The sequence below is a fragment of the Larimichthys crocea genome, chromosome XX (assembly GCF_000972845.2).
Source record: "Larimichthys crocea isolate SSNF chromosome XX, L_crocea_2.0, whole genome shotgun sequence".
Taxonomy (NCBI): Eukaryota; Metazoa; Chordata; class Actinopteri; family Sciaenidae; genus Larimichthys; species Larimichthys crocea.
In genome coordinates this window covers 8411220-8432906 of record NC_040030.1, presented here as the reverse complement: position 1 = coordinate 8432906, position 21687 = coordinate 8411220, and the positions used below count along the sequence as shown (strand labels likewise).

Genomic DNA, 21687 nt, shown 5'->3' with positions numbered 1-21687 from the left:
CCCCATTGTAATTAAATGGGTAGGGACAGCGAAGTTCCTCATCCCGTGCTGCAGCACCCTTGTGGTGTCTCCGTTTGACTGACATGTCATGTACTTTGGTCTTCCCGTTTTAACCACAGTTCCTGTCGTTGTCACTTGTAGTATGTATCACTGAGTCCATGTTAGCAGAGCTGCTATCATTTTATCACTGTCACTGTCAAAGTTAGTGTGTCACACCACGCTCCAAGTGCCAAGTTTATTACACAAATGATAGGGTTTGTGTGAATAAAGCCACTCTCGACCATTCAACACACAGATTTTGGTTTCATTGTTTTTGTTGTGATTCTTTGACAACACAGAGTTATAGTGTAACATTAGGATACTAATTATTACCCCGATGTGGTCATATGGTGTTATTTTACAGCTGCTGTCTCAGATTCAGGGCCGATCCAGGCAGTGAGGGAGGTGAAGGTTTCAGACATTGGAGTCAACTCATTCACTCTGTCATGGAGGAAAACACCAGGGGCATCTGGGTACAGAATCACCTGGATCCCCTTCCTGGGTGAGGAAACTCATGTATACTCATGTATGGGGACACACACATGTATCTATGTTCAAACAGATGCATGTACATTAAAAGAGTTTACTGCAAAGTGTAATCCCACACTGCGTACTGATTAGTTTAAAGAGTTTAAAGCCAAAGACCTGACACCTATAACAATTTAAGCGTTGCTAAGCAGTCACTTCATTCAGCTTCACATCAACAAATACATCCCCGGCCAATAACATAGTAATTTTATTTACTATAAATATTAAATATTTCTTGGATATTTGTATCTTCATTTTGCATTTTTCATTTACAATAATTACGACGTTGCCTATTTGGTAATTACTCTTAGCACTTCAAATTCACTGTTTGGACTCCTGTAGCTCATTGCAATAGAGCTTTAACTGTAAATAAATCAGTACACAACAGTACTCCTTCACACTCTCATTATCTCCACATGCTGGAATTGTATTATTTCCTGCTCTAGGCGGCGATGAGAAGTCCCACGTGGTTTCTGCTGCTTCCACCACCTTCACCATCCACAACCTGCGGGAAAGCTCAGCTTATAAGATCCAGGTGTCCTCCATGGTGGGGAAGAGGGAGGGAAGCCCAGTCCTGGTCACTGCACGCACCTGTGAGTCATGTCTACTTAAAACAGTGAGGAACAGTATGAGATGTGCTTTCAATTAGATGTCTCAGGGAGATATTTATACAATTATATGTAACAAAAATGAATAGTATACATTTGTAGAGTATTTTAAATCAAGCAGTAGTATAGTATATATAGTAGTATATTGAGTTTCCATCTGGAGGATTCTCCAATCATGTCTTCACTGATTTTTTTCACCATCAGACTTCATTAACTTGATGTTTGTATATCAGCACAACACAACAGATCAAATTCAGTGTTTTCCTAAATGTATTTGTTGGGTCACAGCAAGCTTCAGACTATTTTTTTTTATTATCATCACAGCAATCCCTGCCTTCTTGTTACCTACTCAAAATGATGCTCCATGCAGTTAGGTAAACACATTTTAAATTTGGAGAAAAAGAGAGCACTAGTATCAAATCAGCAGAGATCCTGAGTTAAGAAATCAGAGTCAGTATCAGGAGAAAGAAAGCTGGACCAGTGTATCATCCTTGCTTTAAGCCTTTAATTGATTTGATGTCTTTTTTTAGACATACTGTATGACTGAATCCATTTTTTTTTTCCTGTTTCAGTGGATCTTCCAAAAGTGAATGGCTTTGCTGCTCTGAACACCACAGACAGCAGCACTGTACTAAACTGGACACGTGTGGCTGGCGTCTCTGGATATTTTCTCTCCTGGAGGCACATCTCAGGTCAGCGATGAAACACAACAACGTTTCCCCCCTAATTCAGCAGCACATTAACATTCATGGTATTTTCAGTCAATTAGTTAACTAAATCAAGTTCTTCTTGTGTGTTCTTTCAGTGTTGGAGACTAAAACAGAAACTTTGGGCCCTGGTTTCAGCTCCTTTAAGATCAGTGATTTACTCTATGGAAGAACCTATATTTTTACTATTCGACCTCTGTATGGAGAAGTGGAGGGCCCTATAAGCACCGTGTATCAGAGAATATGTAAGACATTACTTTATTGGTTTGAATCTCTGTTTGGCATACAATGATATTTTTCTCGTCTGCTCATTATCAATATATTCTGGTTGAATGCATTGATTGTTTTGATGTTAAATGTTTGTTGCTCCATATATATCTTAATGCAAATGTCACTGCACTGCTTTCTGTGGGTTGAAATGTTGCAGCTCATGATACTATAGAGATTTCCTGACAGCATCACATTTGTAATTAAATGCTGGGGAAGCTTAATAAAACAGCCTTAAAGTTGTAAACCCACAAAGAGAAGTGCATCTGCTCCCCTTAAAATTCTACCCTAAAAATCACCTTTGCTGTATCCCATCTGTAGCAAACAGCAACCACTCTGTTCCCCTCCAGGGACCTGTAGAGTTTGATTTAGATTTTTTAATCAGTTATGTTATGCTCTGTGCATCTCAGTGGGACCGGATCCTCCAGTGGCAACAGTCCAGTCTGTGCCAGCCACAGTCGCTCCTCATATCACGACTGCCTCCATCACCAATGCTACCATCACTCACACAGCCACCAGGACCACCCGGCACCCCATTGCTGTGCCACCGTCTAAATCCATAACCACCAAGAAGCCTCCAGTTCAGCCAAGTGTCATTGAAGCTGCAAAGGCAGGAGCAACCTCCCCACTGACTGTAGAGACAACTGCTTCACCAAAACCAGGTATTTTAGAGGGATGAGTTGTGAGTTTTTATTGTACACATTAAAATGTGAATAAGTATTTAAGCTTTTTGTGTTTTGTCAGTGTGTGGCAGGAGCAAAGCAGACATAGTAATCTTAGTGGATGAGTCTTCCAGCATTGGTGCTAACAACTTCATCAAGATGAAAGACTTCATATTCCGGGTGGCTACTTACTTCCCCACCATTGGTCCTCAGGCCACACAGGTCAGTCTCTTAGTAAAAACCTTCTTTGCTTCCAGATTGATACCGTGGTGATGATATGGCATATGCTGTACTTTCGTCTTTTTAGCTTTAAGTTGTTTAGTGTGTTGGGATAAATACAGACTGCATAGCAGTGGATTTTAATCTATAAAAGCTGCTTCAAGGTGGCAAACTGCTCTAGTGAGTCTCCTGTGCAGGCCAGTGCCATCAGCAGGAGCACAATGTGCAATTCTTCCACCAAGTGAGCAGAATCTGTCTCAAACATTGGCAGAAAGGATAAACAAGGCACAATGCCACATGGCATGTGATTGGCTAATTAAAGAGGCAGCCAAGGAAGAAACACCTGCCTATAAACATGCAAATATATGTATGTAAAGTACGTATGATTAGAATGAATGCTAAATGAATTACCTCAAAGGGGCATCACATTCGATTTAGCAAAGATAATGATGTTTTGATGATGTGTGTTTTCTCCATTAATCTTCTCTCAGATAGCCGTGGTTCATTACAGCGACGAGCCTCGAATTGAATTCCGCCTAAATGAGTTTAAAGACAGAAACTCTGTGCTCAGGGCGCTCAGAAATCTACGTTATGTCGGGGGCAACACCAGAACAGGTCAGTGACGTCCGGCCTCTGTCTGCCACCTGTCATCAGATGGCAGATTAATCCTATAACACTCTGGATATTGCTGTGGATGTCACAGCTAGTGGATGGCGAATATTATTAATAATTGCTAACATATAGAAGTTTTAACGCTGACTGGTGACGCAACTAGTGCCACAAAGAAGACATATATCATGCACAAATAAAAGTTACATTTAAATGCAATTGTTTCAATAAACGTCACAGAGATTTGTAGAAGAGAAGACCAGTTGAACTTCACAATCACCTTTTAAATGGAAATTATTTGTCATCTGTTATTGGTTGTTATAACTGAAGATGTGCATTGCTTACTATATGGTGCACGTCCAAAGTAGTACCTCAAAACAGTATTGTTCAGACAAGTAATGTAATCCTGTGTACTCTCAGGAAAAGGCATCAGCTACGTTCTGCAGGAACTGTTCCAGGAATCTCTGGGAATGAGGCCGGATGTGGCCCACGTTCTGGTTCTCATTACAGATGGCAGGGCCCAGGATAATGTGGTGCCACCCTCCAGAATTGCACGTGCTCTGGGTCAGTTATTATAAAGCCTTTACTGTAACAGCATTTCATTGGATATGTGATTAACAAGACAGGTATGTACCTGAAGGTTTCACTTGGATTCTCATGTTTTGAATCTGTTTCTCTCCAGGTGTCAGTGTCCTGGCTGTTGGCGTTTATAATGCAGACATTGAGGAGCTGAATAAAATAGCAGCACCCACCACCTACAAAAATATCTTCTACTCACCGACCTTTGACGACTTCCCTTCCATAGAGAGAGAATTTATCAATAGCATCTGTAGTGAGGAACTCCTCTCCGAGTTTAAACTGCACGATGAGGCAAGAGAAAAAACTTTATTATTACATTTAGATATGTTAGATATATGTGATATCTTTGACCCGTCTATAAGGAATACTTTTTCCTTGTTTCCATTTCAGTCTGCTCAGTTGGACACCCCAACTGAAGACCCAGAGGAGCTGGATAAACCTCAGGGTCCCTGCTCCTCCCAGTGCCTTAAGGTTGGTACTTCAGAGACAAAATCCTCATTGTCATAGTGCAGCTAAAGTACAATTGACAGGACAATTTAACATAAATATGCATAAATCAAGTGTCTTTTCTCACATTAATGATGGTTTGATCAACAAGTTCCTCTCTTTATTAATCATGTTGTTGCTTATGCAGGGCCAGAAAGGGGAAAAGGTGAGTTAACTGAAATTTGTTAAAGATTAAAATAATTCAGAAATCTGTGCAAAAGCTGTGTTATTCATTTTTAGTATTCTTACTCTCATTCTTTCAGGGAGATGGTTTTGGTCTCGGAGGATTGGTATGTTTTCATCAAGTTTTCTTCTCCGCATTATAATACGCACACTTTCCACAGTCCTCTCTCAGTAATTGAATTGTTAGAATAACCTACAGTCTTTCTTTTTTATGTAGAAATTTAGGCAAAGCCCAGGACAGTTTAATCCTTTCACTTCTTCCAAAGGAGAAACGGGCGAAAGAGTAAGAATGAACACACACACACACTAACATCTGCTGCTGTCTGCTTGGTTGTATCTCTCATACATTTGATTATAAATGCAGCTACCATGACCCTGATGAGTGGTTACAGATAATGAATGGATGGATGGATGTTTATATTTGGTCCTGCAATATGAAAAAAATAGTAAAAGGACACATTTAATTGAATTTCCCAAGTGTCTAGTGAGGTCATCAACAAGCCGTAATTACAAATCAAGGGTGACTGTGACCACATGCGTCACAGTCACTGACAGAAGGCGACACAGTATTACACAAAACAAAACAAAAATAAAATAAGATTGAGACTCACTGAGTCAATTTTTATCTCTCATTTAAAAAAAATGAGTCCAGTGATTTCTGCTGGAGGTCAAAATAGCTTTATTTTTGTGTTGTTAGGCTAATGTTATTTCTTTTTTATTATTATTATTATTGTTTATTTATAAGTCATTCCGTTCATTTCAACATAAAAAACAGAAAAAATCAACAATTACCATCAGAATCGCCATATTAAAAACCTTGTTGAAATAATGGCAAATGACAGCTGACAGATGTAACTGCAGTCGTAAAGACACAAACTTTCTATAAAATGGAAGCAACCCAGGACGATCTACCTTGTGTTGGGTATCGAGAGATTCATGGATGAATACATCCACAAAATCTTCTGTGTTTGTAAATAAATGCAGATTCATGAACTTTTCAGATGTGCAGTGCTGAGCTGTTCAGGTATACAGGTGGCCGAACATCTACAGAAATATGTAACAATTGGTCAAAATAAGATGCGTGTTTACTTCCATTCCTTCCAAGAAATCAGTGAATGTTAACTCTACTGTTCTGCCCTCATGGCTCCACCATATCAAATCATTACTGTAATTACTTTTTCATTTCATCTCATAACCCTGCTGTGACTGACTGTGTGAGTGAGTGTGGCTCTGCTCTGTATGTCTATTATTTCATCTTCCAGCACAGACCATAATGTTTTAATATGACAGGGACCTCCTGGAACAGATGGTATACCTGGGTTGCCAGGACGACCAGGAAGAACTGGACCCCCAGGTTCTGCCGGCCAACGGGTAACTGAATTCAGAATGAACGAAACCTCACACTGACTTGATTAAAGCTTATATCATTTAGGTCAGACTCTGAAAATTATATTTGTTGTTGTTTTTTTGTTTTTTTTCAGGGTGCTCCAGGCGTTTCAGGTGATATGGTAAGATCGAAATGACGCACTACGTTGTGTCAACATATATATATCAAGTCCTGTATACATCAAGTATACACCTTTATTGATGTATCACCTGTTCCATTGTGGTATTATTCTTTTATTTATCTTTTATTTTGGTTTATTGGGAAAGGCACATACTGTAACCTCTTTTGATATTTGTACGTAAAATTCTCGTCTTTGTCGGCCGTAACTCAGTCCTCAACTCTCAGCTCTCCATCTTCACTTCACGGTGTACATATCCATTTGTACCCTTCCACATATATATTTGTAACTTCATGCCTATGCATACTTCTACCTTAATCATTAATCAAACTACTATTGTGTCCTTTAATGTCCTTTTTTGTATTTGGGGGACTTTTTGCCCTCATTCGATAGAAGGCGGTAAAGAGTGGACAGAAAATGAGGTGTTTAGATTGTACCGACCTTTGAGGCACATTTATGATTTTAAGCTTTATACTGTACTTGACTTGGCTTGGGAGAAAATTAGGCTTACATGCAACAAATATCCCCAGAATTAGAGTTATTGTACATGATCAGCTACTTAAACCCATAAGGCCACCAGGACACGTCACCATTACACATTTACATGCTCTACGCATTGATCAGAATAAGGATTTGTTCTGTATTGTTTGTATGTATTCATCTAATAATCTCCCTCCATGGCAGGGTCGACCTGGACTCCCTGGTCCAAAGGGGCAGAGAGGAGAGAGAGTAAGGCTGACGTGCATTTCATTTTGACTGATTGCTTTCTGCTGAGATTTGAGCTCATGATGCAGTTGTCTTTGTGTCACTCAGGGAGAGCCTGGATATGTTATACCTGGCACGGACGCAAACTTTGTTCCTGGACGAAAAGGAGAGCCCGGATCTTCAGTGAGTCTTCAGTAACAGTCTTTTGGAGTTTTTCAACACTCCACATTTCAGGACAACTCAAATATTATTCACTACATGTTACAGGGTCCCCAAGGGCCTCCTGGTGTTTCAGGGGTCAATGGAGCTCCTGGCCTACCTGGCCAACCAGGACCACCAGGGTCACCAGGAATATCTGTTAAGGTAACATGGATCAGTGAACACTGTCATAACATAATGATGTCTCACTATTTATCTGTAAAGTTTAATGTGTAAGGTAACACGGACATTTTGTTCATGGTAGAAATATCACAGTATCATCTTATATCATGTAATGTCAGACAAACCTACAGTATTCTGTCACAAAATAGTCAAACAAACATAGTTAACCAGCTGTTTTTACCATTTGCACTTTGTAGGGAGATCCAGGGGAGCCGGGTGCCAAAGTAAGTATGAAGTCTGCTTTATGTCTTTATTTGTCTATTTTTAAAATGTTTCACTTGAAAATTTAATTTACAGCATAAATATCATGCATCATAAATCTTGTCTACTTCAAGGCTGTGCCTCGGAATTCGTGTCTGATAATACTTTCATTATTTTTGAAAGGGTTTACGTGGGAAGCAGGGCGTGAAAGGAGACAAAGGGGAGTCGGGAATAGATGTAAGTGCATCTGTGATAAAATTATTAGAAGTGGCAAAAAAAACAAACATTGCACAACACAAATGAAAGATTCAGAGATGCCATCTGAAAAAATAATTTGCATAATATGAAATGTTTTTTCTCTCTCTCTTCTTTCTTGCTGTCTCTCACACACAAACTCTGACACACACACACACACACACACACACACATATGCAAACTACTGTAGGGTATTGCAGGTTTGCCTGGTCCCATTGGCATTGATGGGATTCCAGGTTTACCGGGTCAGAAAGGAGAGAAGGTATGATTGTGTGATTAATCAAGTGACCACTCTACAAGAAATACATGAATATAAGACTGAGTAACCTGATGAATATTCTGTTTTTTGCAGGGTGAAGAAGGAATTGGCATACAAGGTATTCAAGGTCCTCGCGGGGAGCCAGGAGAGAAGGTACATCTCAATGAACTTAAGTTTAATCTTATATTAAAATGTCATGTGTTCAGTGTCCACAGTATGACAGAGTGGTTTCAAGACAAGACAACAACCTAATCGTCTCATGGGGGACAGATTGTTAAGAATAGCTCTTAATGCATCAATATAAAATCCAAATTTTGTTTCAGTGTTTGAACTCTTGTGTTGCAGGGAAATATTGGCTTTACTGGACCAGTTGGCCCAAAGGTAACAAACATGGTTAAACACATTTGAACATAAAGTAGTCTGTTTATTCTGAATGTGACATTTTTTGTTCAAATCAAACCTGTTTGTAGAATAATATCTGTAATTTAATTTATCTTTTAAGGGTGATCGTGGAGAGCAGGGTATCCAAGGAATCATCGGACCTCGGGTGTGCAATTCATCATAATCTCCTTTTTGCCTTCCTGCATATTTTAACCTCAAATATATGAATTAACTTCAGCTTAGTGTAATGAGATGGAGCCAAACCTATTTAACTAAGGTTGAATATTGTGTAAGAACCATTGAAGGATTCACAACCAGTGATTTATTTTACATGCAGGGAAAGAAAGGATTCAAAGGAGAGCAAGGAGACAAGGTGAGTTCATCCCACATATACATCCACTCTGTCTTCATTAGGCTGAGAATATTCACTTTATAATTAGTATAATAAAAGTCAATTTAATTCAGCCAATAGTCGGATTAATAGCATTAATAACATTTTTCAGTGTTAAATCAAGAAACGTTTTTGTCTTTCAAGGGAGAACAAGGAGAGGTGGGACCAGTAGGACCGCGAGGACCCACAGTGAGTGAGCGTGATGTATAGGATGAAGTCTATTGACATTACTCAATCTGTATATACTGTACATATTTAAGCTACTTCAAGTACTGAGACACATTGTTCATCTTACAAATATTGAAGTACGTGTATATTTTTGAACATTGGAACATCATAATTTTCCTCTAAACCAACATAATCATAATTGCTTTCACTTACTCACCTGAGCATATTAAAATCTGTTTTCTAATTCATTTCTGATTACAAGAAAAGCCTGAGGCAGATGCAATACATTTATTTGGGACCAACTCTGACTGAATGTCTGTTTTCTGTTGTCTCCAAACAGACATTCAGATTGATAAATGATTGAATGAGAGAGCCGTTTTGTTCTGGGTTTTGAAGATTAGGGTCTATGAGAGATTGCTATGATTGCATATGACAATGAGCCAAATTGTCAAACCTCAGTGGGTATCTTTTGTAAACAGGCCATTTTGTCCTGCGTCACTGATTTTTAATTTGAGACAGCGGCGTCTTATTGAAAACAGGAAAAAAACATCAGAATGAAGATCATTTTCCTGTCTTCTGTTTTTGTCTTCTACAGTTTGCATTTTTAAATCTCAAAAGTGTTCATAAGAGACACAACAATAAAGAAGATTTTATTTTTCTTTTCCAGGGACTGACAGGACCATTGGGGTTAAAAGGAGATGAGGGTCCAAGAGGAGTCCCTGGAGATCCTGCCAAGGGTGTAAGAAAACTAATTCACTCATGCAAACTTCAGAAACAGAAGCACTTGATACTTAGTACTCTTTTTTTCTCATCACAATAGATAATTGGCCCAACTGGAAAAAAGGGTGCTAGGGTAAGTATCCTTTTAATTTTTATTTATCCAGGAAAATGTTGCCATATTATTTACACATCAACGTCCAACTACAGTTAACAGAAAGGCTTTCAAGTCTTTTATCTTTGGAGTAACTGGAGAGAAAACTTTAGTTATTTTCTCCCTATTTCTTAATTATATTACAAGTCTTTCATGTTTATTTGAAAATTAAATCATTGCTTCCAGGAGACTGGCTGCTGTTAATGGTTTACGCAGATTAAGTGCTTCAGTGTCTAACTAAACAGAGCGTGGGTCATTTCATACCGAGTCTACCAGATATGAAAAATGAAAAGCTAGCTGTTTAATAATAATTAATAATAATGCTCTTAATAGTATTACTTAGTGAGATGGAAATATGTAGAGCAGCCTGAGTAGAATATTATAATCGGGGATACTCTTCCCACCATTGAGAGTAATAAAGATGTCCATCACAGATGTGTTAAAGCAGATATACCTCGATGAACAAAACCTACAGAGCTGCAGTGACTCATTATGCTTCAGCAAGTTCAGTCAATGATGAAATATATTAGATGTTCACATTTCCATTTTTTGAGCAAAGTTTTCTTTCCCATGTTGGCTTCAAAGTTGAGCTACAAAGTTACACATATTCATTTTTTTTTTTTTTAGAATTTGTTTCACTTGATTATCCACAATTATATTTAGGTTCTTTGTGTGCACAAACTTTTTGTCCCAGATTCCTGCAGGACTCTCTGCAGCCCAGCCAGTTAGAACGATAATTCAAAATATATACTTGTACATTTCTACTGATCCTGAAATGTCCCCTAAGTAATGTCTGTTCCAGTCAGCTATGGGCTCTGATGTTATTGCAACCAACTGCTGACGTTTGACTCAACCAGTGAGATTACTCATGCCTCCAGAGAAGCAGTGCCTCAAAGAAATATTTGTATAATTTAAACTTCAGTCCGCAGTGGTCTTCATCTCTGAGCTACTCGACTACAGACTTGGACTTTGAGAAGTTGTTCTTGAGGAAAGTGTTACTCTCTGCTCTGGTTAGCTTTTCCTAATTAGTCCAAAGTCTTAAACTCTAAGTTGTTTGCTTGTATTTACCTTAACTGGCTTAAAATAAGACAGTCAGCCAGAGGGATTCTCTTAATGTTTCATTCTATCGAGACATTGTTAATTAATTGTTTAGGGTATTGTTGCAGACTTAGACTCAGTCCTCTGGGTCTGCATATCAAACACAATTAAGGTTTTTCTCTCATTAGCTTTTGCAGTGGGATTGAATGCTCTGTTAAATGGGGGCCTCTGTAATCTCAGTCCACGGGGTACCAAGTGAAGAGTTTTGTTTTGAAACTGCTGACCAGAATCGTGTTGATTGATTCTATGTATGTGTGCACATCTTTTCTTGTTTGTCAGGGAGACATTGGTCCTGTTGGCCCCACAGGACCCCAAGGAATAAAGGGTGAACAAGGAGACAAAGGAGAAAAGGTTAATAATGTGAAATACTGTATGATTCACTAATATAAGACAAGAGTGAAGAGTATATATGGATATGGGTATGGTTTGATTTTGTGTGCAGGGCAGTCCTGGTTTTGGGATTCCAGGACAGCGGGGACCAAAGGGAGAAAATGGCGAGAGGGTGAGTCACCTGAAAACATCTCTCCTTTACCCTTACTGCCATCATATAATACTGAAGCAGAGTGCAACAAGTGCTCATTGTGATTGTATTTATGTCTTATCCTTCTTGTTATTCACAGGGAAATGTTGGTTTGTCTGGAAAACCAGGACCTAAAGTAAGTGAAAACTGTTTAAATTGACTTTTCTGTAATCAATATTGGGACATTATCAAATGATCAAATGATTGGTAATGTACACCCACAAGGACTTATCACCTGACTGAGTTTTTAGCATCTTTCAGCTCATTGTTTTGGTTTATCGCTCTCATTGACCTTGTTTCTAGTCACAGCAGCTGTTTTCAATTAAAAAAAAAAAGCCTAAAATTCATTAAAACAGAAGTTATGTGTTTGTTCAGGGGCACGACGGCTCTAAAGGTGACAAAGGAAATTTCGGGTTACCCGGCAATCCTGGAGAACCAGGACTAAGAGGTAAAGATGTAAGTAAATCTTGAGTGGCTGTTACAGCAATGACACAATTCAGACGTATTTTCTTTATAAGGGTTTATTTAGAAAACACTTTTAATGGAATATAGGAAAATTAAAGATTCAGCTTGTCTCCTTTTAGAAGATATTTATACTTTATGTTTGCACAGTATTTGTATTGTAATATTTGTGACAATTACTGTTTACATTGTGTATAGGGAGCACTTGGATCGAAAGGAGACCCAGGAATTAAGGTACAGTCATGCTTTTGTTTGTTCTGTTGGTCAGTGATGTTGAGGTTAGCTAGCTCAATGAGGATTTATAATCCTTATATATTTAATAATATATATAATTGGTATATATATGTACTAACTTTATATCATACTGTTGTCTTTCACAGGGTGAACAAGGACCATCTGGAGAGCCTGGTGACAGAGGAATTAGGGTATTTATTTAGTGTTTTCCGAGATAGAAATATAATTAAAGCAAAAAAATTAATATACATACAAACATACCAAAACTTAAAAATAACAACAAAGACAAAATCTGTCTGCAAAAAAATACTTGTGTAAAAAAAAAATACTTTCTCGCAGCAGCATTTTATTTTACATTTTTGAATTTTATATCTACTGTAATGTCACTTGAAGGCTATTGATCGAACTAGATATATCTCTTTTTAATTCCTTTGTTAATATTGATCAGGGTCCACTTGGGTTACCAGGGCGACCAGGGGACCCAGGAGAGAAAGGAGATACTGGCAAGCCTGGCACAGTAAGTTCCATAAATTTCATTAAAAGAAGATAACTACACCCTAAAATATATGTTACTTTGTGCTCTGTGGACGTTAGTTCTCAAACCTTTCTGTTCATTTTATTTTGGAGAGTGGCTGTAATAATGCAGCTTAAACATCAATGTCAAGATAACCTGTGATTTTCTTTTTTTGAAGGGTGTTGATGGCAAGAAAGGTGACAAAGGGGAGCCGGTATGTTTATATTCGCCTCCATCTCTCTCATCTCATTGATGAACATGCTTATTGTTTCTCCTGCTTGACGCCTTCTGATCATTCTTCTGTGTCACTCACCCTCTTCACACCCTGCTATCATCCTGTGACTTCATGATTTCTCCTTTGATATATCCAGTAATTAAGTTTGGCTTTTTGTGTGTGCCGCCCTTCACTGCGCCTATTATTTTTCCTTTGTGTTGCCAATAAGGATTGTGTTTAGCAGTGTGACATTTCAGATTTTAACTGTTTTTTTCTTGTGCTCTTCTTTTGATCATGCTGCTTTTGTCACAAAGGGAAAACCTGGACCTCCGGGAACACAAGTAAACAAGCCACTATTATCATTTTTGACAGCTTCTCATCAGTTCAGCCATGTTTGACGTTGTAACGAAGCTCGTAAAGAACAATAAAAAAAAACATCACTCTCCCATAAGACGCTGGAAAATAAATCTGTTCCCAATCAGATGAAATTTTGCATCAATTAACAAGTTAACCTTTGATCTCTCATTTTGTCCCACCAGATTGTTGGAGAGAACAACGCGCTGACCAGAGTGATTAAGGTAACTTGAAGAATAACATGCAACATGGTTGATTTCGTTCATTTCTTTTAGCTTTCATGAGAGAATTTAAATTTCCTCCTCTTCTTTCCTTCAGGGTGACCAAGGAGAGCCTGGTGAGCCTGGTTTGAGAGGAGAAACAGGTCTGCCTGGACCAAGAGTGAGTATCTTATTCACACTCACGCTATCAGATGCACGCTGACTACGACTACCATCAATAGTTGTGTCATCCCACAAATTATCACACAGAGCTGATGCAATTTTTCATCCAAGAATACCTAATTATTCTGATCCCAGCTTCTCAAATGTGACAATCTTTTGATATCCTCTGTTTAAACTATGGTAATTTGAATAACTTTTGGATTTGGACTGTTGGTCAAATAAAATAAGACATTAAGACAGTACCTATAGCTATTTTTGACATTTCATAGACTAAACAATTAAATTATTAGCTGTTTAATAGAAGGAACAATCTACCGATAAATAAAACAGTGTTTAATTGACAATAGTCAACCCTGTTTGTACATCTGATCGGAGTTTAATATTTATGTTTCCTGTTTGCCTCCACAGGGTCCAGATGGGAAACCTGGATTACCAGGAACATCTCTGGTACGTGTATACATAATTTCAAATGAAATTTATTGTGGTTATATTTGTTAAAATATAAAACTGTTTTATTTGCAGGCTGGTTCTGGACTTGATGGTTTACCTGGAAAACCAGGAATGAAGGTTATACAAACAGTTTGAGTTGCACATAGTTTTGCATTGCATTGAGCATTTACAGGATGAATTTACTCACAAGATGTCTCACACACCTGCAGGGTGACCAGGGACAGAAAGGAGAGCTTGGTCTGGTGAGTGCACCAATGTTTGTTTTTTATTTATTTTATTCTGTAGACAGTTATTCCGTTCATACATAATTGTATTATTTTCTCAAACATCAGAAACAAATATGTCTTTTTTTGTTGTTTTACTTACTTATAGTTATAAATTGCTAAGTTATTCATTTCATAAAATGATTAGCTGTTCATCACTAAAGAGCGTCAATAATTCAGTACAGTTCACTGAGACAGGTATTATGAGAACTCATCTGATCTCATTAAGCAGAATCTGTGACTCAAAAGCATAATACAGAAAAAATCTGACACAAGACAGTTTAGTTTAGTTAAGTTCAGAGAGGCGAGAGTCAAAACCAGCAGGAGCCAAACAAATCTGACAAGGAGCATGCAGGGGAATCAGATGTCCAGGTAATCAGACAAAGGTCAGGCAAAACAGAATACAGAACTGGAAACCTAGGCAAACGCTCAACAATCAGGTGGAGAATTAATGAATAACACCAGAATAATTACTGAGGGGCTAAAGAAGGGATGTGCTTGGGTGAGAGAGTAGATGGGGAAATCCCAGGTGAGGAAAATGAGTTGATCAGAAGGGCAGGAATGAGTGTCACAATGATATGATAAGAAAACAGAAAATGACTGACAAAGCAACAGCTGACGGGTCGTGACAGATTATGAAGTTGACAGAACATAAAAGCTTCTTCTTATGTAATCATGTGAATTACAGTTATATATTATAATATGGCCTTTGAATCTTTATGCATTTAATTCAGATTTTAATTCATTATAGATTTCATTTTCATGCACCCACGCAGTGTTTTATGTTTTTGTCTTGATGCGTTTTGTCTGATGTTTTTCTCAACTTTATCCTCTGATTCTGAGCAAACCTTCAGTTAACTACAGTTTTTTACAGTTGACATGGTTTATAAACTTAAGCTTGAAATGTGCAGTCAAAAAAAATTGTCTTTAGAAAAACACAAATGTCTCAAAGTTATATAATTTCATATTTTGTTGTTAAGCCCCATTAAATCTTCTAATGAACAGATCAAGGTATTTTTTCACAGTCGTGTGCAGAAAGTAGAAAAATGCAGATGTAAGTGCAGAAACTGGTGCTGCCTCATTGTATAAGACTGATGGTGTTCTGGGGTGATGTCCTAAGTCTGGTAATAAATACAAAGAATATTTGGTTACTGGCTAGGTCCCAGATGGATTATATATGTCTCTTATATATATATATATATGTCTCCTTAATTTTTATACATCGCCAGCATACATTTTGCAAGACTCTGTTTTTTTTTAGTTCTGCCTCACCAGAGATATGACTAATATAAAATGGATGAAACAAGGAGCAGAGCAGAGACTAAAAGCAAGACTAAAAAGCTTCATTAATCAACTAAATCAAATGATTTGTACACTTTCACTGAAAGCCATAGGCTGCTGTTTTCAGGAAAAAGTAAATAATAAATCAACTGCAAACAAAGCATGCAGCTGGATAACACAATAAACTATTTAGCTAAAAATTCAGATATTTCTTCTCAGGAGCTGGATGAATTCACTCACAAGATGTCTCACATAACTGCAGGGTGACCAGGGACTGAAAGGAGAACTTGAAGAATAATAATTGGAATAGGAAAAAGTAAAGTGAAATGACATTTGGTTTGAGCGTCGAGCTGAGCTTACTGAACTCAGTGCTCTGTCAATCTCAATCATAGCAGTATTGGAGTGGCCAATGTATTGGAATTGAGCCAAACTTTTGTTGGTGGAAACTGTCCAGATGGTAGCCCAAATTATCCCAACCAACACAAAACAATGTGTCACCCTCCTAATGGCATGAAAAGTAGCCAGACTGTGCAGGAAAAACTCTCAATCTGGCACTGGTTGGGAAGTATGGGGTCTTGTTTACAATAAATCTAAAATCTGAACTGTTACGTTAAAATATTACATTCATACTTCATTCATGTCATGCCATTAATTTAATTGTTAGATACTACATTTCATTTTAAAATTTTACAAAATAATCTGTTCTTTTTTTACACTATTTATTTAAACCAATGTTTGGACCTCACACTGTTGTTTTTGTATGTGAGCAGAAGGGAGATAAAGGAGACCAAGGCCGTGTTGGGATTTCTGGAATGCCTGGTTTACCAGGAACTCCAGTGAGTATCACTCTGAATCATGTTGCCTGTGGCTAAAACATTTAATATCCATCATTTATATGTTTCTAATGGTGACAGTCAGCACTGGAGTTTAAATGAAAGCCTTTTATAACAAAATATATTGTGTCAGGTGTGTAATTAGCGTGAGCCTCCTGGTTTTCTGCCATCATAATCCATCTGAAAAATATCTCCAGAGATTGTTTTATTTCCTCTGCTCTACAGGGGAGACCTGGCATTGATGGGAAGAGGGGCCTGCCAGCAAAAGATGTGAGGAACATTTTCATCTAACAATTACAGCACTATGCTGTGTGACACTTCTATGTTTAACATCTTTGCTATTTTGTCATTTTTCATCATAAATTGTTGTTCTAAATGTGCTCCAATTTAGAAATGTATTTTCTTCTCGCAGGGGGAAATAGGACCAAAAGGAGATGATGGCGAAAAGGTTCTTAAAATTTATTGCAACTGACAAAAACATTTATGAAGTATTACAAGTGTTAACTTTCCTCTCTTTCTAGGGGGAAAAGGGAGATTCGGGTGCAAATGTAAGTGGATTAAAGATACAAAATAATAAAGTTATCTTCATGAGGTTGCAACTTTAGAGCATCTTTCTTCCTTCACAGGGTAAAGATGGCAGTAAGGGGGAACCAGGACCTCCAGGTCTGCCTGGTAAGCAGGTGCTTGTCACTTCAGAGGTAAGAATAATCGCCTGTGTTGTCTGTAAAGCAGATTTCTAGTTTTAAATCTCTTTCTGAACTTGGAAACTAGATTAAGCAGTGTATTCAGGGTTGTACCTATAATTATTATCATCATGGCTTATTTCTGTTTGACGATGTTTCAGAAAAACATCAAGCTACCTAGAGTTGCCTGGCAGCTTAAAAGTTACAGATTTTTATGTCGATCTGTTCTCAGGGCGCCACCGTTGACGAAATCCGACAAGCATTTCCAATCCCAATGGGTCCTCCAGGAGCTACTGTGAGTTTGCCACTTACACACAGCATGTTTCTATATATAACTCATGAATAATTGAGCAATATTTCAGCTGTTGCATGGCATAGTTCTGAGTCATCATTCAGCGTTGACTATGGTGCTTTTATTGTGGGTTTTTCTGTGAACAGATAGGGCAAGCTTGATGTCATGCATTGTAGATGCATGTTCCAATGTCTCACTCCTCTGTTTCTGTGTGTTTAGGGTTCACCGGGAATGAAGGTAAGATGGTAATGGGGTTTGTACTAAATCTCAGTCATAAAAAAACAGATATATTGGCTCTGTAGCTCATTTGTTGGGCTTTTTTTTGCAGGGTGATAAAGGAGAAACAGGTCTGAAAGGAGACAAGGTAGTTATCCTTCAAAAACATGTATATGAACATGGAAATTACATCATTTTCAATGCACTTACTTGAGTGTTTCCATAGGGTGATGCTGGAGCTCCTGGTAAATCTATCCAGATGAAGGTGAATACACAATTTAGTAATTCCTCCTTTGGTATACATGTTCAATATGTAAAATATATAAAACATATTCCCCCTTTTCTTTAGGACATTGAAGTGATGTTTGAAGCCTATGGCATAAGGGTGAGCTCTGAGAATGACATTGTATATATTTTTAGGTTGCTAGAATTTGTGATAGCATCCAAGTTTGACCTTCTCCATATTTATTTCTCCCAGCTGCCTTTGTTGAAGACTTTGATTGACAGGCTGCTACAGGAGGGAATAGAGGAGCTGCTCCATGTGCTGGGCACCTCCAAGAAAATAAAAGAAAACGCAGAAAAACACACCTCCAACGTCATCGCTGAGTACACAGTACGTAAAACTCTAGGGGAGAAGTGGGTGATGGTTGTTTGTGTTGGTTGTGTCTATGAATGTTATCAAATGAATAACTGAATTGAATTTGGAATCTTTATTATTTAACCGGCACAGCAGCTGGCAGGTTAATCTAGTGTATCCATCAACTCACTCGTCTCCTTTGTGTCATTAAACAAGACACAGGGCAGTAAACAACATTTTCTATTTGTTTGAACAGAGTTCAGTGAAGTTTGACCTCACCAGCCAGCCGCTGACAGAGTTGGACACCATTGAGGACCGTGATTTACATGGACAGCTTCCAGAGTCTTTGTCAGTCGTAAGTAACCACAAAATCTCCATCTTGAGTGTTTGGATTTTATTTTTCTGAACAAAGGGGAAAGAAATCTGCCTGTAGGAGAATATTAAACATGTTTCCAAGGATATCCTCGAATCAAGAATCTCTAATTCATTTTATAATCTGCTGAACTTTGTCTTGTCTACCAGGAACAGGTAGAATTTGCTCACCTGTCCCAGGATTTTCTTTCAGAAAAGTCCTGAAAGCTCAATATTTGTGTAAATTATCTTGTTTAGTTATATTTTCACTCGTTGTGTGCTGTATATTGTGACTAATAGATGCTACAGGTCCAAAGCATTTTTTCCTCACTTCCACTATGTCTCTTCTTTGATATAAAGGACCTTTTAAATGAAACGGTAGAGGGTCCTACTTTATGGTCTGTCACCACACTGAACGGAGAGCAGGAGCTGGACAGGACTGAGACCAAGTTAAAGGGATCCACAGAGAAGGAGGTGGTAGATGGGGACAGTGACGGAGCATCTTCGCTCAGAGTTAATCTGACTGTAGTCAATTCTACTTTCAATTATACTATGACCCAGGAGGTAAGGACATTTTACAGTGAAGTATGCCATGCCATGCTAAGTACATTAAACGTGACTCGTTTTATTGTTTACACAGAGTTTGTTTAGGACAATTTTTACATAATATTTGAAGTTGAAATAATATAAAACATTCATTTTGCTCTTGATAACATTTCATTAAAACTCTTTACCATCGTAAATACAGAATAATAATAAACATTGTTATCGTCCTTAAAACCAAAGATAATTTCGCCATGGCAGGTTGTGGTTTCTAACCTGAGGCTAGTTTTCACATAATGTGAGGAAAGTAAAAAACTCCAAGCATTGAAAAGCTGACAAAACACTTATGCAGATGCAGTTTGCGTTGTCTAGTGTTCATGTTTCTGCTGCTGTTCTACAAAACGCTAAAAAAACATAATTATGCGTGTCAGACGGTTTCAGGGTTACCAGAAACTGTGGTGGAGACTGTTCTCCTCAGCCAGGAGGACTCTCTGAAGAAGAGCTCAGGACAAAAGAAGAAGAACAAGGAACGTGCGAAGGTAAAGCTGCCATGGAGATGTTAGTGATGACTGGATTTAACCCTGACTGAAAAAAAAAGAGCATGAGTATTTCTTTTATTAAATTCAACACAAAATACAGATTTTTAAACCAGCATAATTATGTTTGTCTTAAATTAAATGTAATATTATTAAAGGGGCACACTAGTGTTGCATGTTTTAGCTCAACCTTCCTACCTTCCAAGTAGGTACTGATTTCAGTTAATGCCAACAAAACTGCAGTATGAAAATCAAACTACAGAGACGTGAAACTTGCTTTTCTTGTCTCTGTTTTTGACAAAGTTAAAGTATTGCTGTATGCTAATGCAGATGTGAGTAGAGACGCACAGACATTAGAAAGATGAAGCGACAAAATGTTCAAAATGTTGTTATTTCATTTATCAAATTTACCAGATTTACAGATAAAATGACCATTACCCCAAATCGGTAGCTACCTGGAAGGAAGGACATCAATATAGGAAAGGCGATATTATTTATAAAGCACATTTATTTACAGGTAAATAAAATGTGCTTTACAGTAAAGTGTATTCAGCAACAGATGGCCAAAACCCATAATCAGTAATGTATTTTTAATAAATGAGCTGAAACATGCAAAACTGCCGGTGTGCTCCCATACAAATAGGTCTAAACCATTTGATAACTTTAACACTAAGGGCTCCATCTTCATATAAAGGTATTGCATTCATTTTTGATATTCATTAACTACTTATTCTCCTCTTAAATATCCCCTCTTAACTTACAGTACCAACTCATAGTTTCATACTTGATCATCAACGTCTGAAGCATGAGAAACCTTTATCTTTTTTCTCTCCGACTGTGAACTTCTTAACCAGGGCAAAGGAAATAAAGGACGACATAAGAGGCAGAGACAACGCCTGGTAAATGTCCTTGAAGGGGTCAAACTAAACATGAAATCTAAATAATAAGAAACTAACACAGCCGTCTCACCCTGCAGAATTTAAACACAGTCTCTGACACTGGCTATTGCTAACATGATATTAACATTATTTATGTAGAAATAACAGCTTTGGAACTGAAATGTCATAAAACGATCATAATAAACTAACATTTTTGAACATAACAAACAGAATTAACAAATGATTGTGTACATGGTGTGTCTAGTAGAACTAAAAGCATGCATTTGTCTCGATGTCCATGTGCTTCTCATTACATTAAAAACACGTTTGAACATTTTTGATTAATGGGTTGCTTTGTAATCGCTTGGCATTGTTGTCTTCCAGCCATTGACGCAAATGATAAATTTTGACGTGTAACAGTATCTTCCTGTAATTATTGCCATGTCTCCTTTATCTGAAGACAAACGAAGAGGACAGGCACGACGAAGAGGAGTTTCATAACGGTGAAGAATACAGTTACGAATACGAGGTGGGCAGCTGATGCGATGAATGACTAATTCATGAACTGCGGGAAACTTCAATTTAAAGTGATGATTGATGACGTGGGATTGTTACAGATTTGGAGCGTTGTCGTAGTGGGTGCCTTCTTATTAACAGACCTGTCAAACTCATAATCAAATTGCCTGCTTTTTTCTCTTTCCTTTTTTACAGCAGTGTCTCATCTGTGCCCACACTAAACGCTGGAGAGAGTTGATTAATGACACACCCACTACCTGAATTAATTATTAAAACTAAATTAGTTTGTCATCACAGCCCACTGCATCTGCTCTGCACATCATCAGCCGGAGTGTCTGTAGGTGTTTAAAAGTTATGATGAAATTCTTTTCTTTTCTTTTTTTTCCAAACAGGAAGAACTTTACCCAGATGACCCCTCTGTCTCTCAGGAGAGGAGAAACAACAGACAGGTACATTTGCTTCCGACAGCATGCTGCCATCTAATT

General features: G+C 37.9%; 1 protein-coding gene across 1 annotated transcript in view; it reads left to right on the top strand.

Moving 5' to 3' along the window:
- Window positions 1-21687, top strand: part of col7a1l (collagen type VII alpha 1-like) — a gene marked incomplete at its 3' end in the record, with an annotated part of 50055 nt that overhangs the window by 25026 nt on the left and 3342 nt on the right. The window contains exons 17-75 of the mRNA XM_027272446.1: window positions 404-541; window positions 1014-1160; window positions 1748-1867; window positions 1981-2127; window positions 2560-2811; window positions 2894-3033; window positions 3522-3645; window positions 4060-4203; window positions 4322-4509; window positions 4609-4689; window positions 4853-4870; window positions 4968-4994; window positions 5105-5170; window positions 6178-6258; window positions 6369-6395; window positions 7077-7121; window positions 7206-7280; window positions 7365-7460; window positions 7676-7702; window positions 7863-7916; window positions 8125-8196; window positions 8287-8346; window positions 8539-8574; window positions 8696-8740; window positions 8912-8947; window positions 9110-9154; window positions 9801-9872; window positions 9954-9986; window positions 11382-11453; window positions 11545-11604; window positions 11723-11758; window positions 11998-12078; window positions 12283-12318; window positions 12465-12509; window positions 12767-12835; window positions 13011-13046; window positions 13361-13387; window positions 13586-13624; window positions 13719-13781; window positions 14192-14230; window positions 14306-14350; window positions 14443-14475; window positions 16548-16613; window positions 16836-16880; window positions 17023-17058; window positions 17132-17158; window positions 17237-17308; window positions 17526-17588; window positions 17805-17822; window positions 17914-17949; window positions 18028-18066; window positions 18151-18186; window positions 18280-18414; window positions 18635-18733; window positions 19090-19293; window positions 19704-19811; window positions 20663-20707; window positions 21147-21215; window positions 21595-21651. Of these exons, the coding sequence (XP_027128247.1) occupies window positions 404-541; window positions 1014-1160; window positions 1748-1867; window positions 1981-2127; window positions 2560-2811; window positions 2894-3033; window positions 3522-3645; window positions 4060-4203; window positions 4322-4509; window positions 4609-4689; window positions 4853-4870; window positions 4968-4994; window positions 5105-5170; window positions 6178-6258; window positions 6369-6395; window positions 7077-7121; window positions 7206-7280; window positions 7365-7460; window positions 7676-7702; window positions 7863-7916; window positions 8125-8196; window positions 8287-8346; window positions 8539-8574; window positions 8696-8740; window positions 8912-8947; window positions 9110-9154; window positions 9801-9872; window positions 9954-9986; window positions 11382-11453; window positions 11545-11604; window positions 11723-11758; window positions 11998-12078; window positions 12283-12318; window positions 12465-12509; window positions 12767-12835; window positions 13011-13046; window positions 13361-13387; window positions 13586-13624; window positions 13719-13781; window positions 14192-14230; window positions 14306-14350; window positions 14443-14475; window positions 16548-16613; window positions 16836-16880; window positions 17023-17058; window positions 17132-17158; window positions 17237-17308; window positions 17526-17588; window positions 17805-17822; window positions 17914-17949; window positions 18028-18066; window positions 18151-18186; window positions 18280-18414; window positions 18635-18733; window positions 19090-19293; window positions 19704-19811; window positions 20663-20707; window positions 21147-21215; window positions 21595-21651 (4232 nt within the window). The remainder of the gene's footprint in view (window positions 1-403; window positions 542-1013; window positions 1161-1747; window positions 1868-1980; window positions 2128-2559; window positions 2812-2893; window positions 3034-3521; window positions 3646-4059; window positions 4204-4321; window positions 4510-4608; window positions 4690-4852; window positions 4871-4967; window positions 4995-5104; window positions 5171-6177; window positions 6259-6368; window positions 6396-7076; window positions 7122-7205; window positions 7281-7364; window positions 7461-7675; window positions 7703-7862; window positions 7917-8124; window positions 8197-8286; window positions 8347-8538; window positions 8575-8695; window positions 8741-8911; window positions 8948-9109; window positions 9155-9800; window positions 9873-9953; window positions 9987-11381; window positions 11454-11544; window positions 11605-11722; window positions 11759-11997; window positions 12079-12282; window positions 12319-12464; window positions 12510-12766; window positions 12836-13010; window positions 13047-13360; window positions 13388-13585; window positions 13625-13718; window positions 13782-14191; window positions 14231-14305; window positions 14351-14442; window positions 14476-16547; window positions 16614-16835; window positions 16881-17022; window positions 17059-17131; window positions 17159-17236; window positions 17309-17525; window positions 17589-17804; window positions 17823-17913; window positions 17950-18027; window positions 18067-18150; window positions 18187-18279; window positions 18415-18634; window positions 18734-19089; window positions 19294-19703; window positions 19812-20662; window positions 20708-21146; window positions 21216-21594; window positions 21652-21687) is intronic.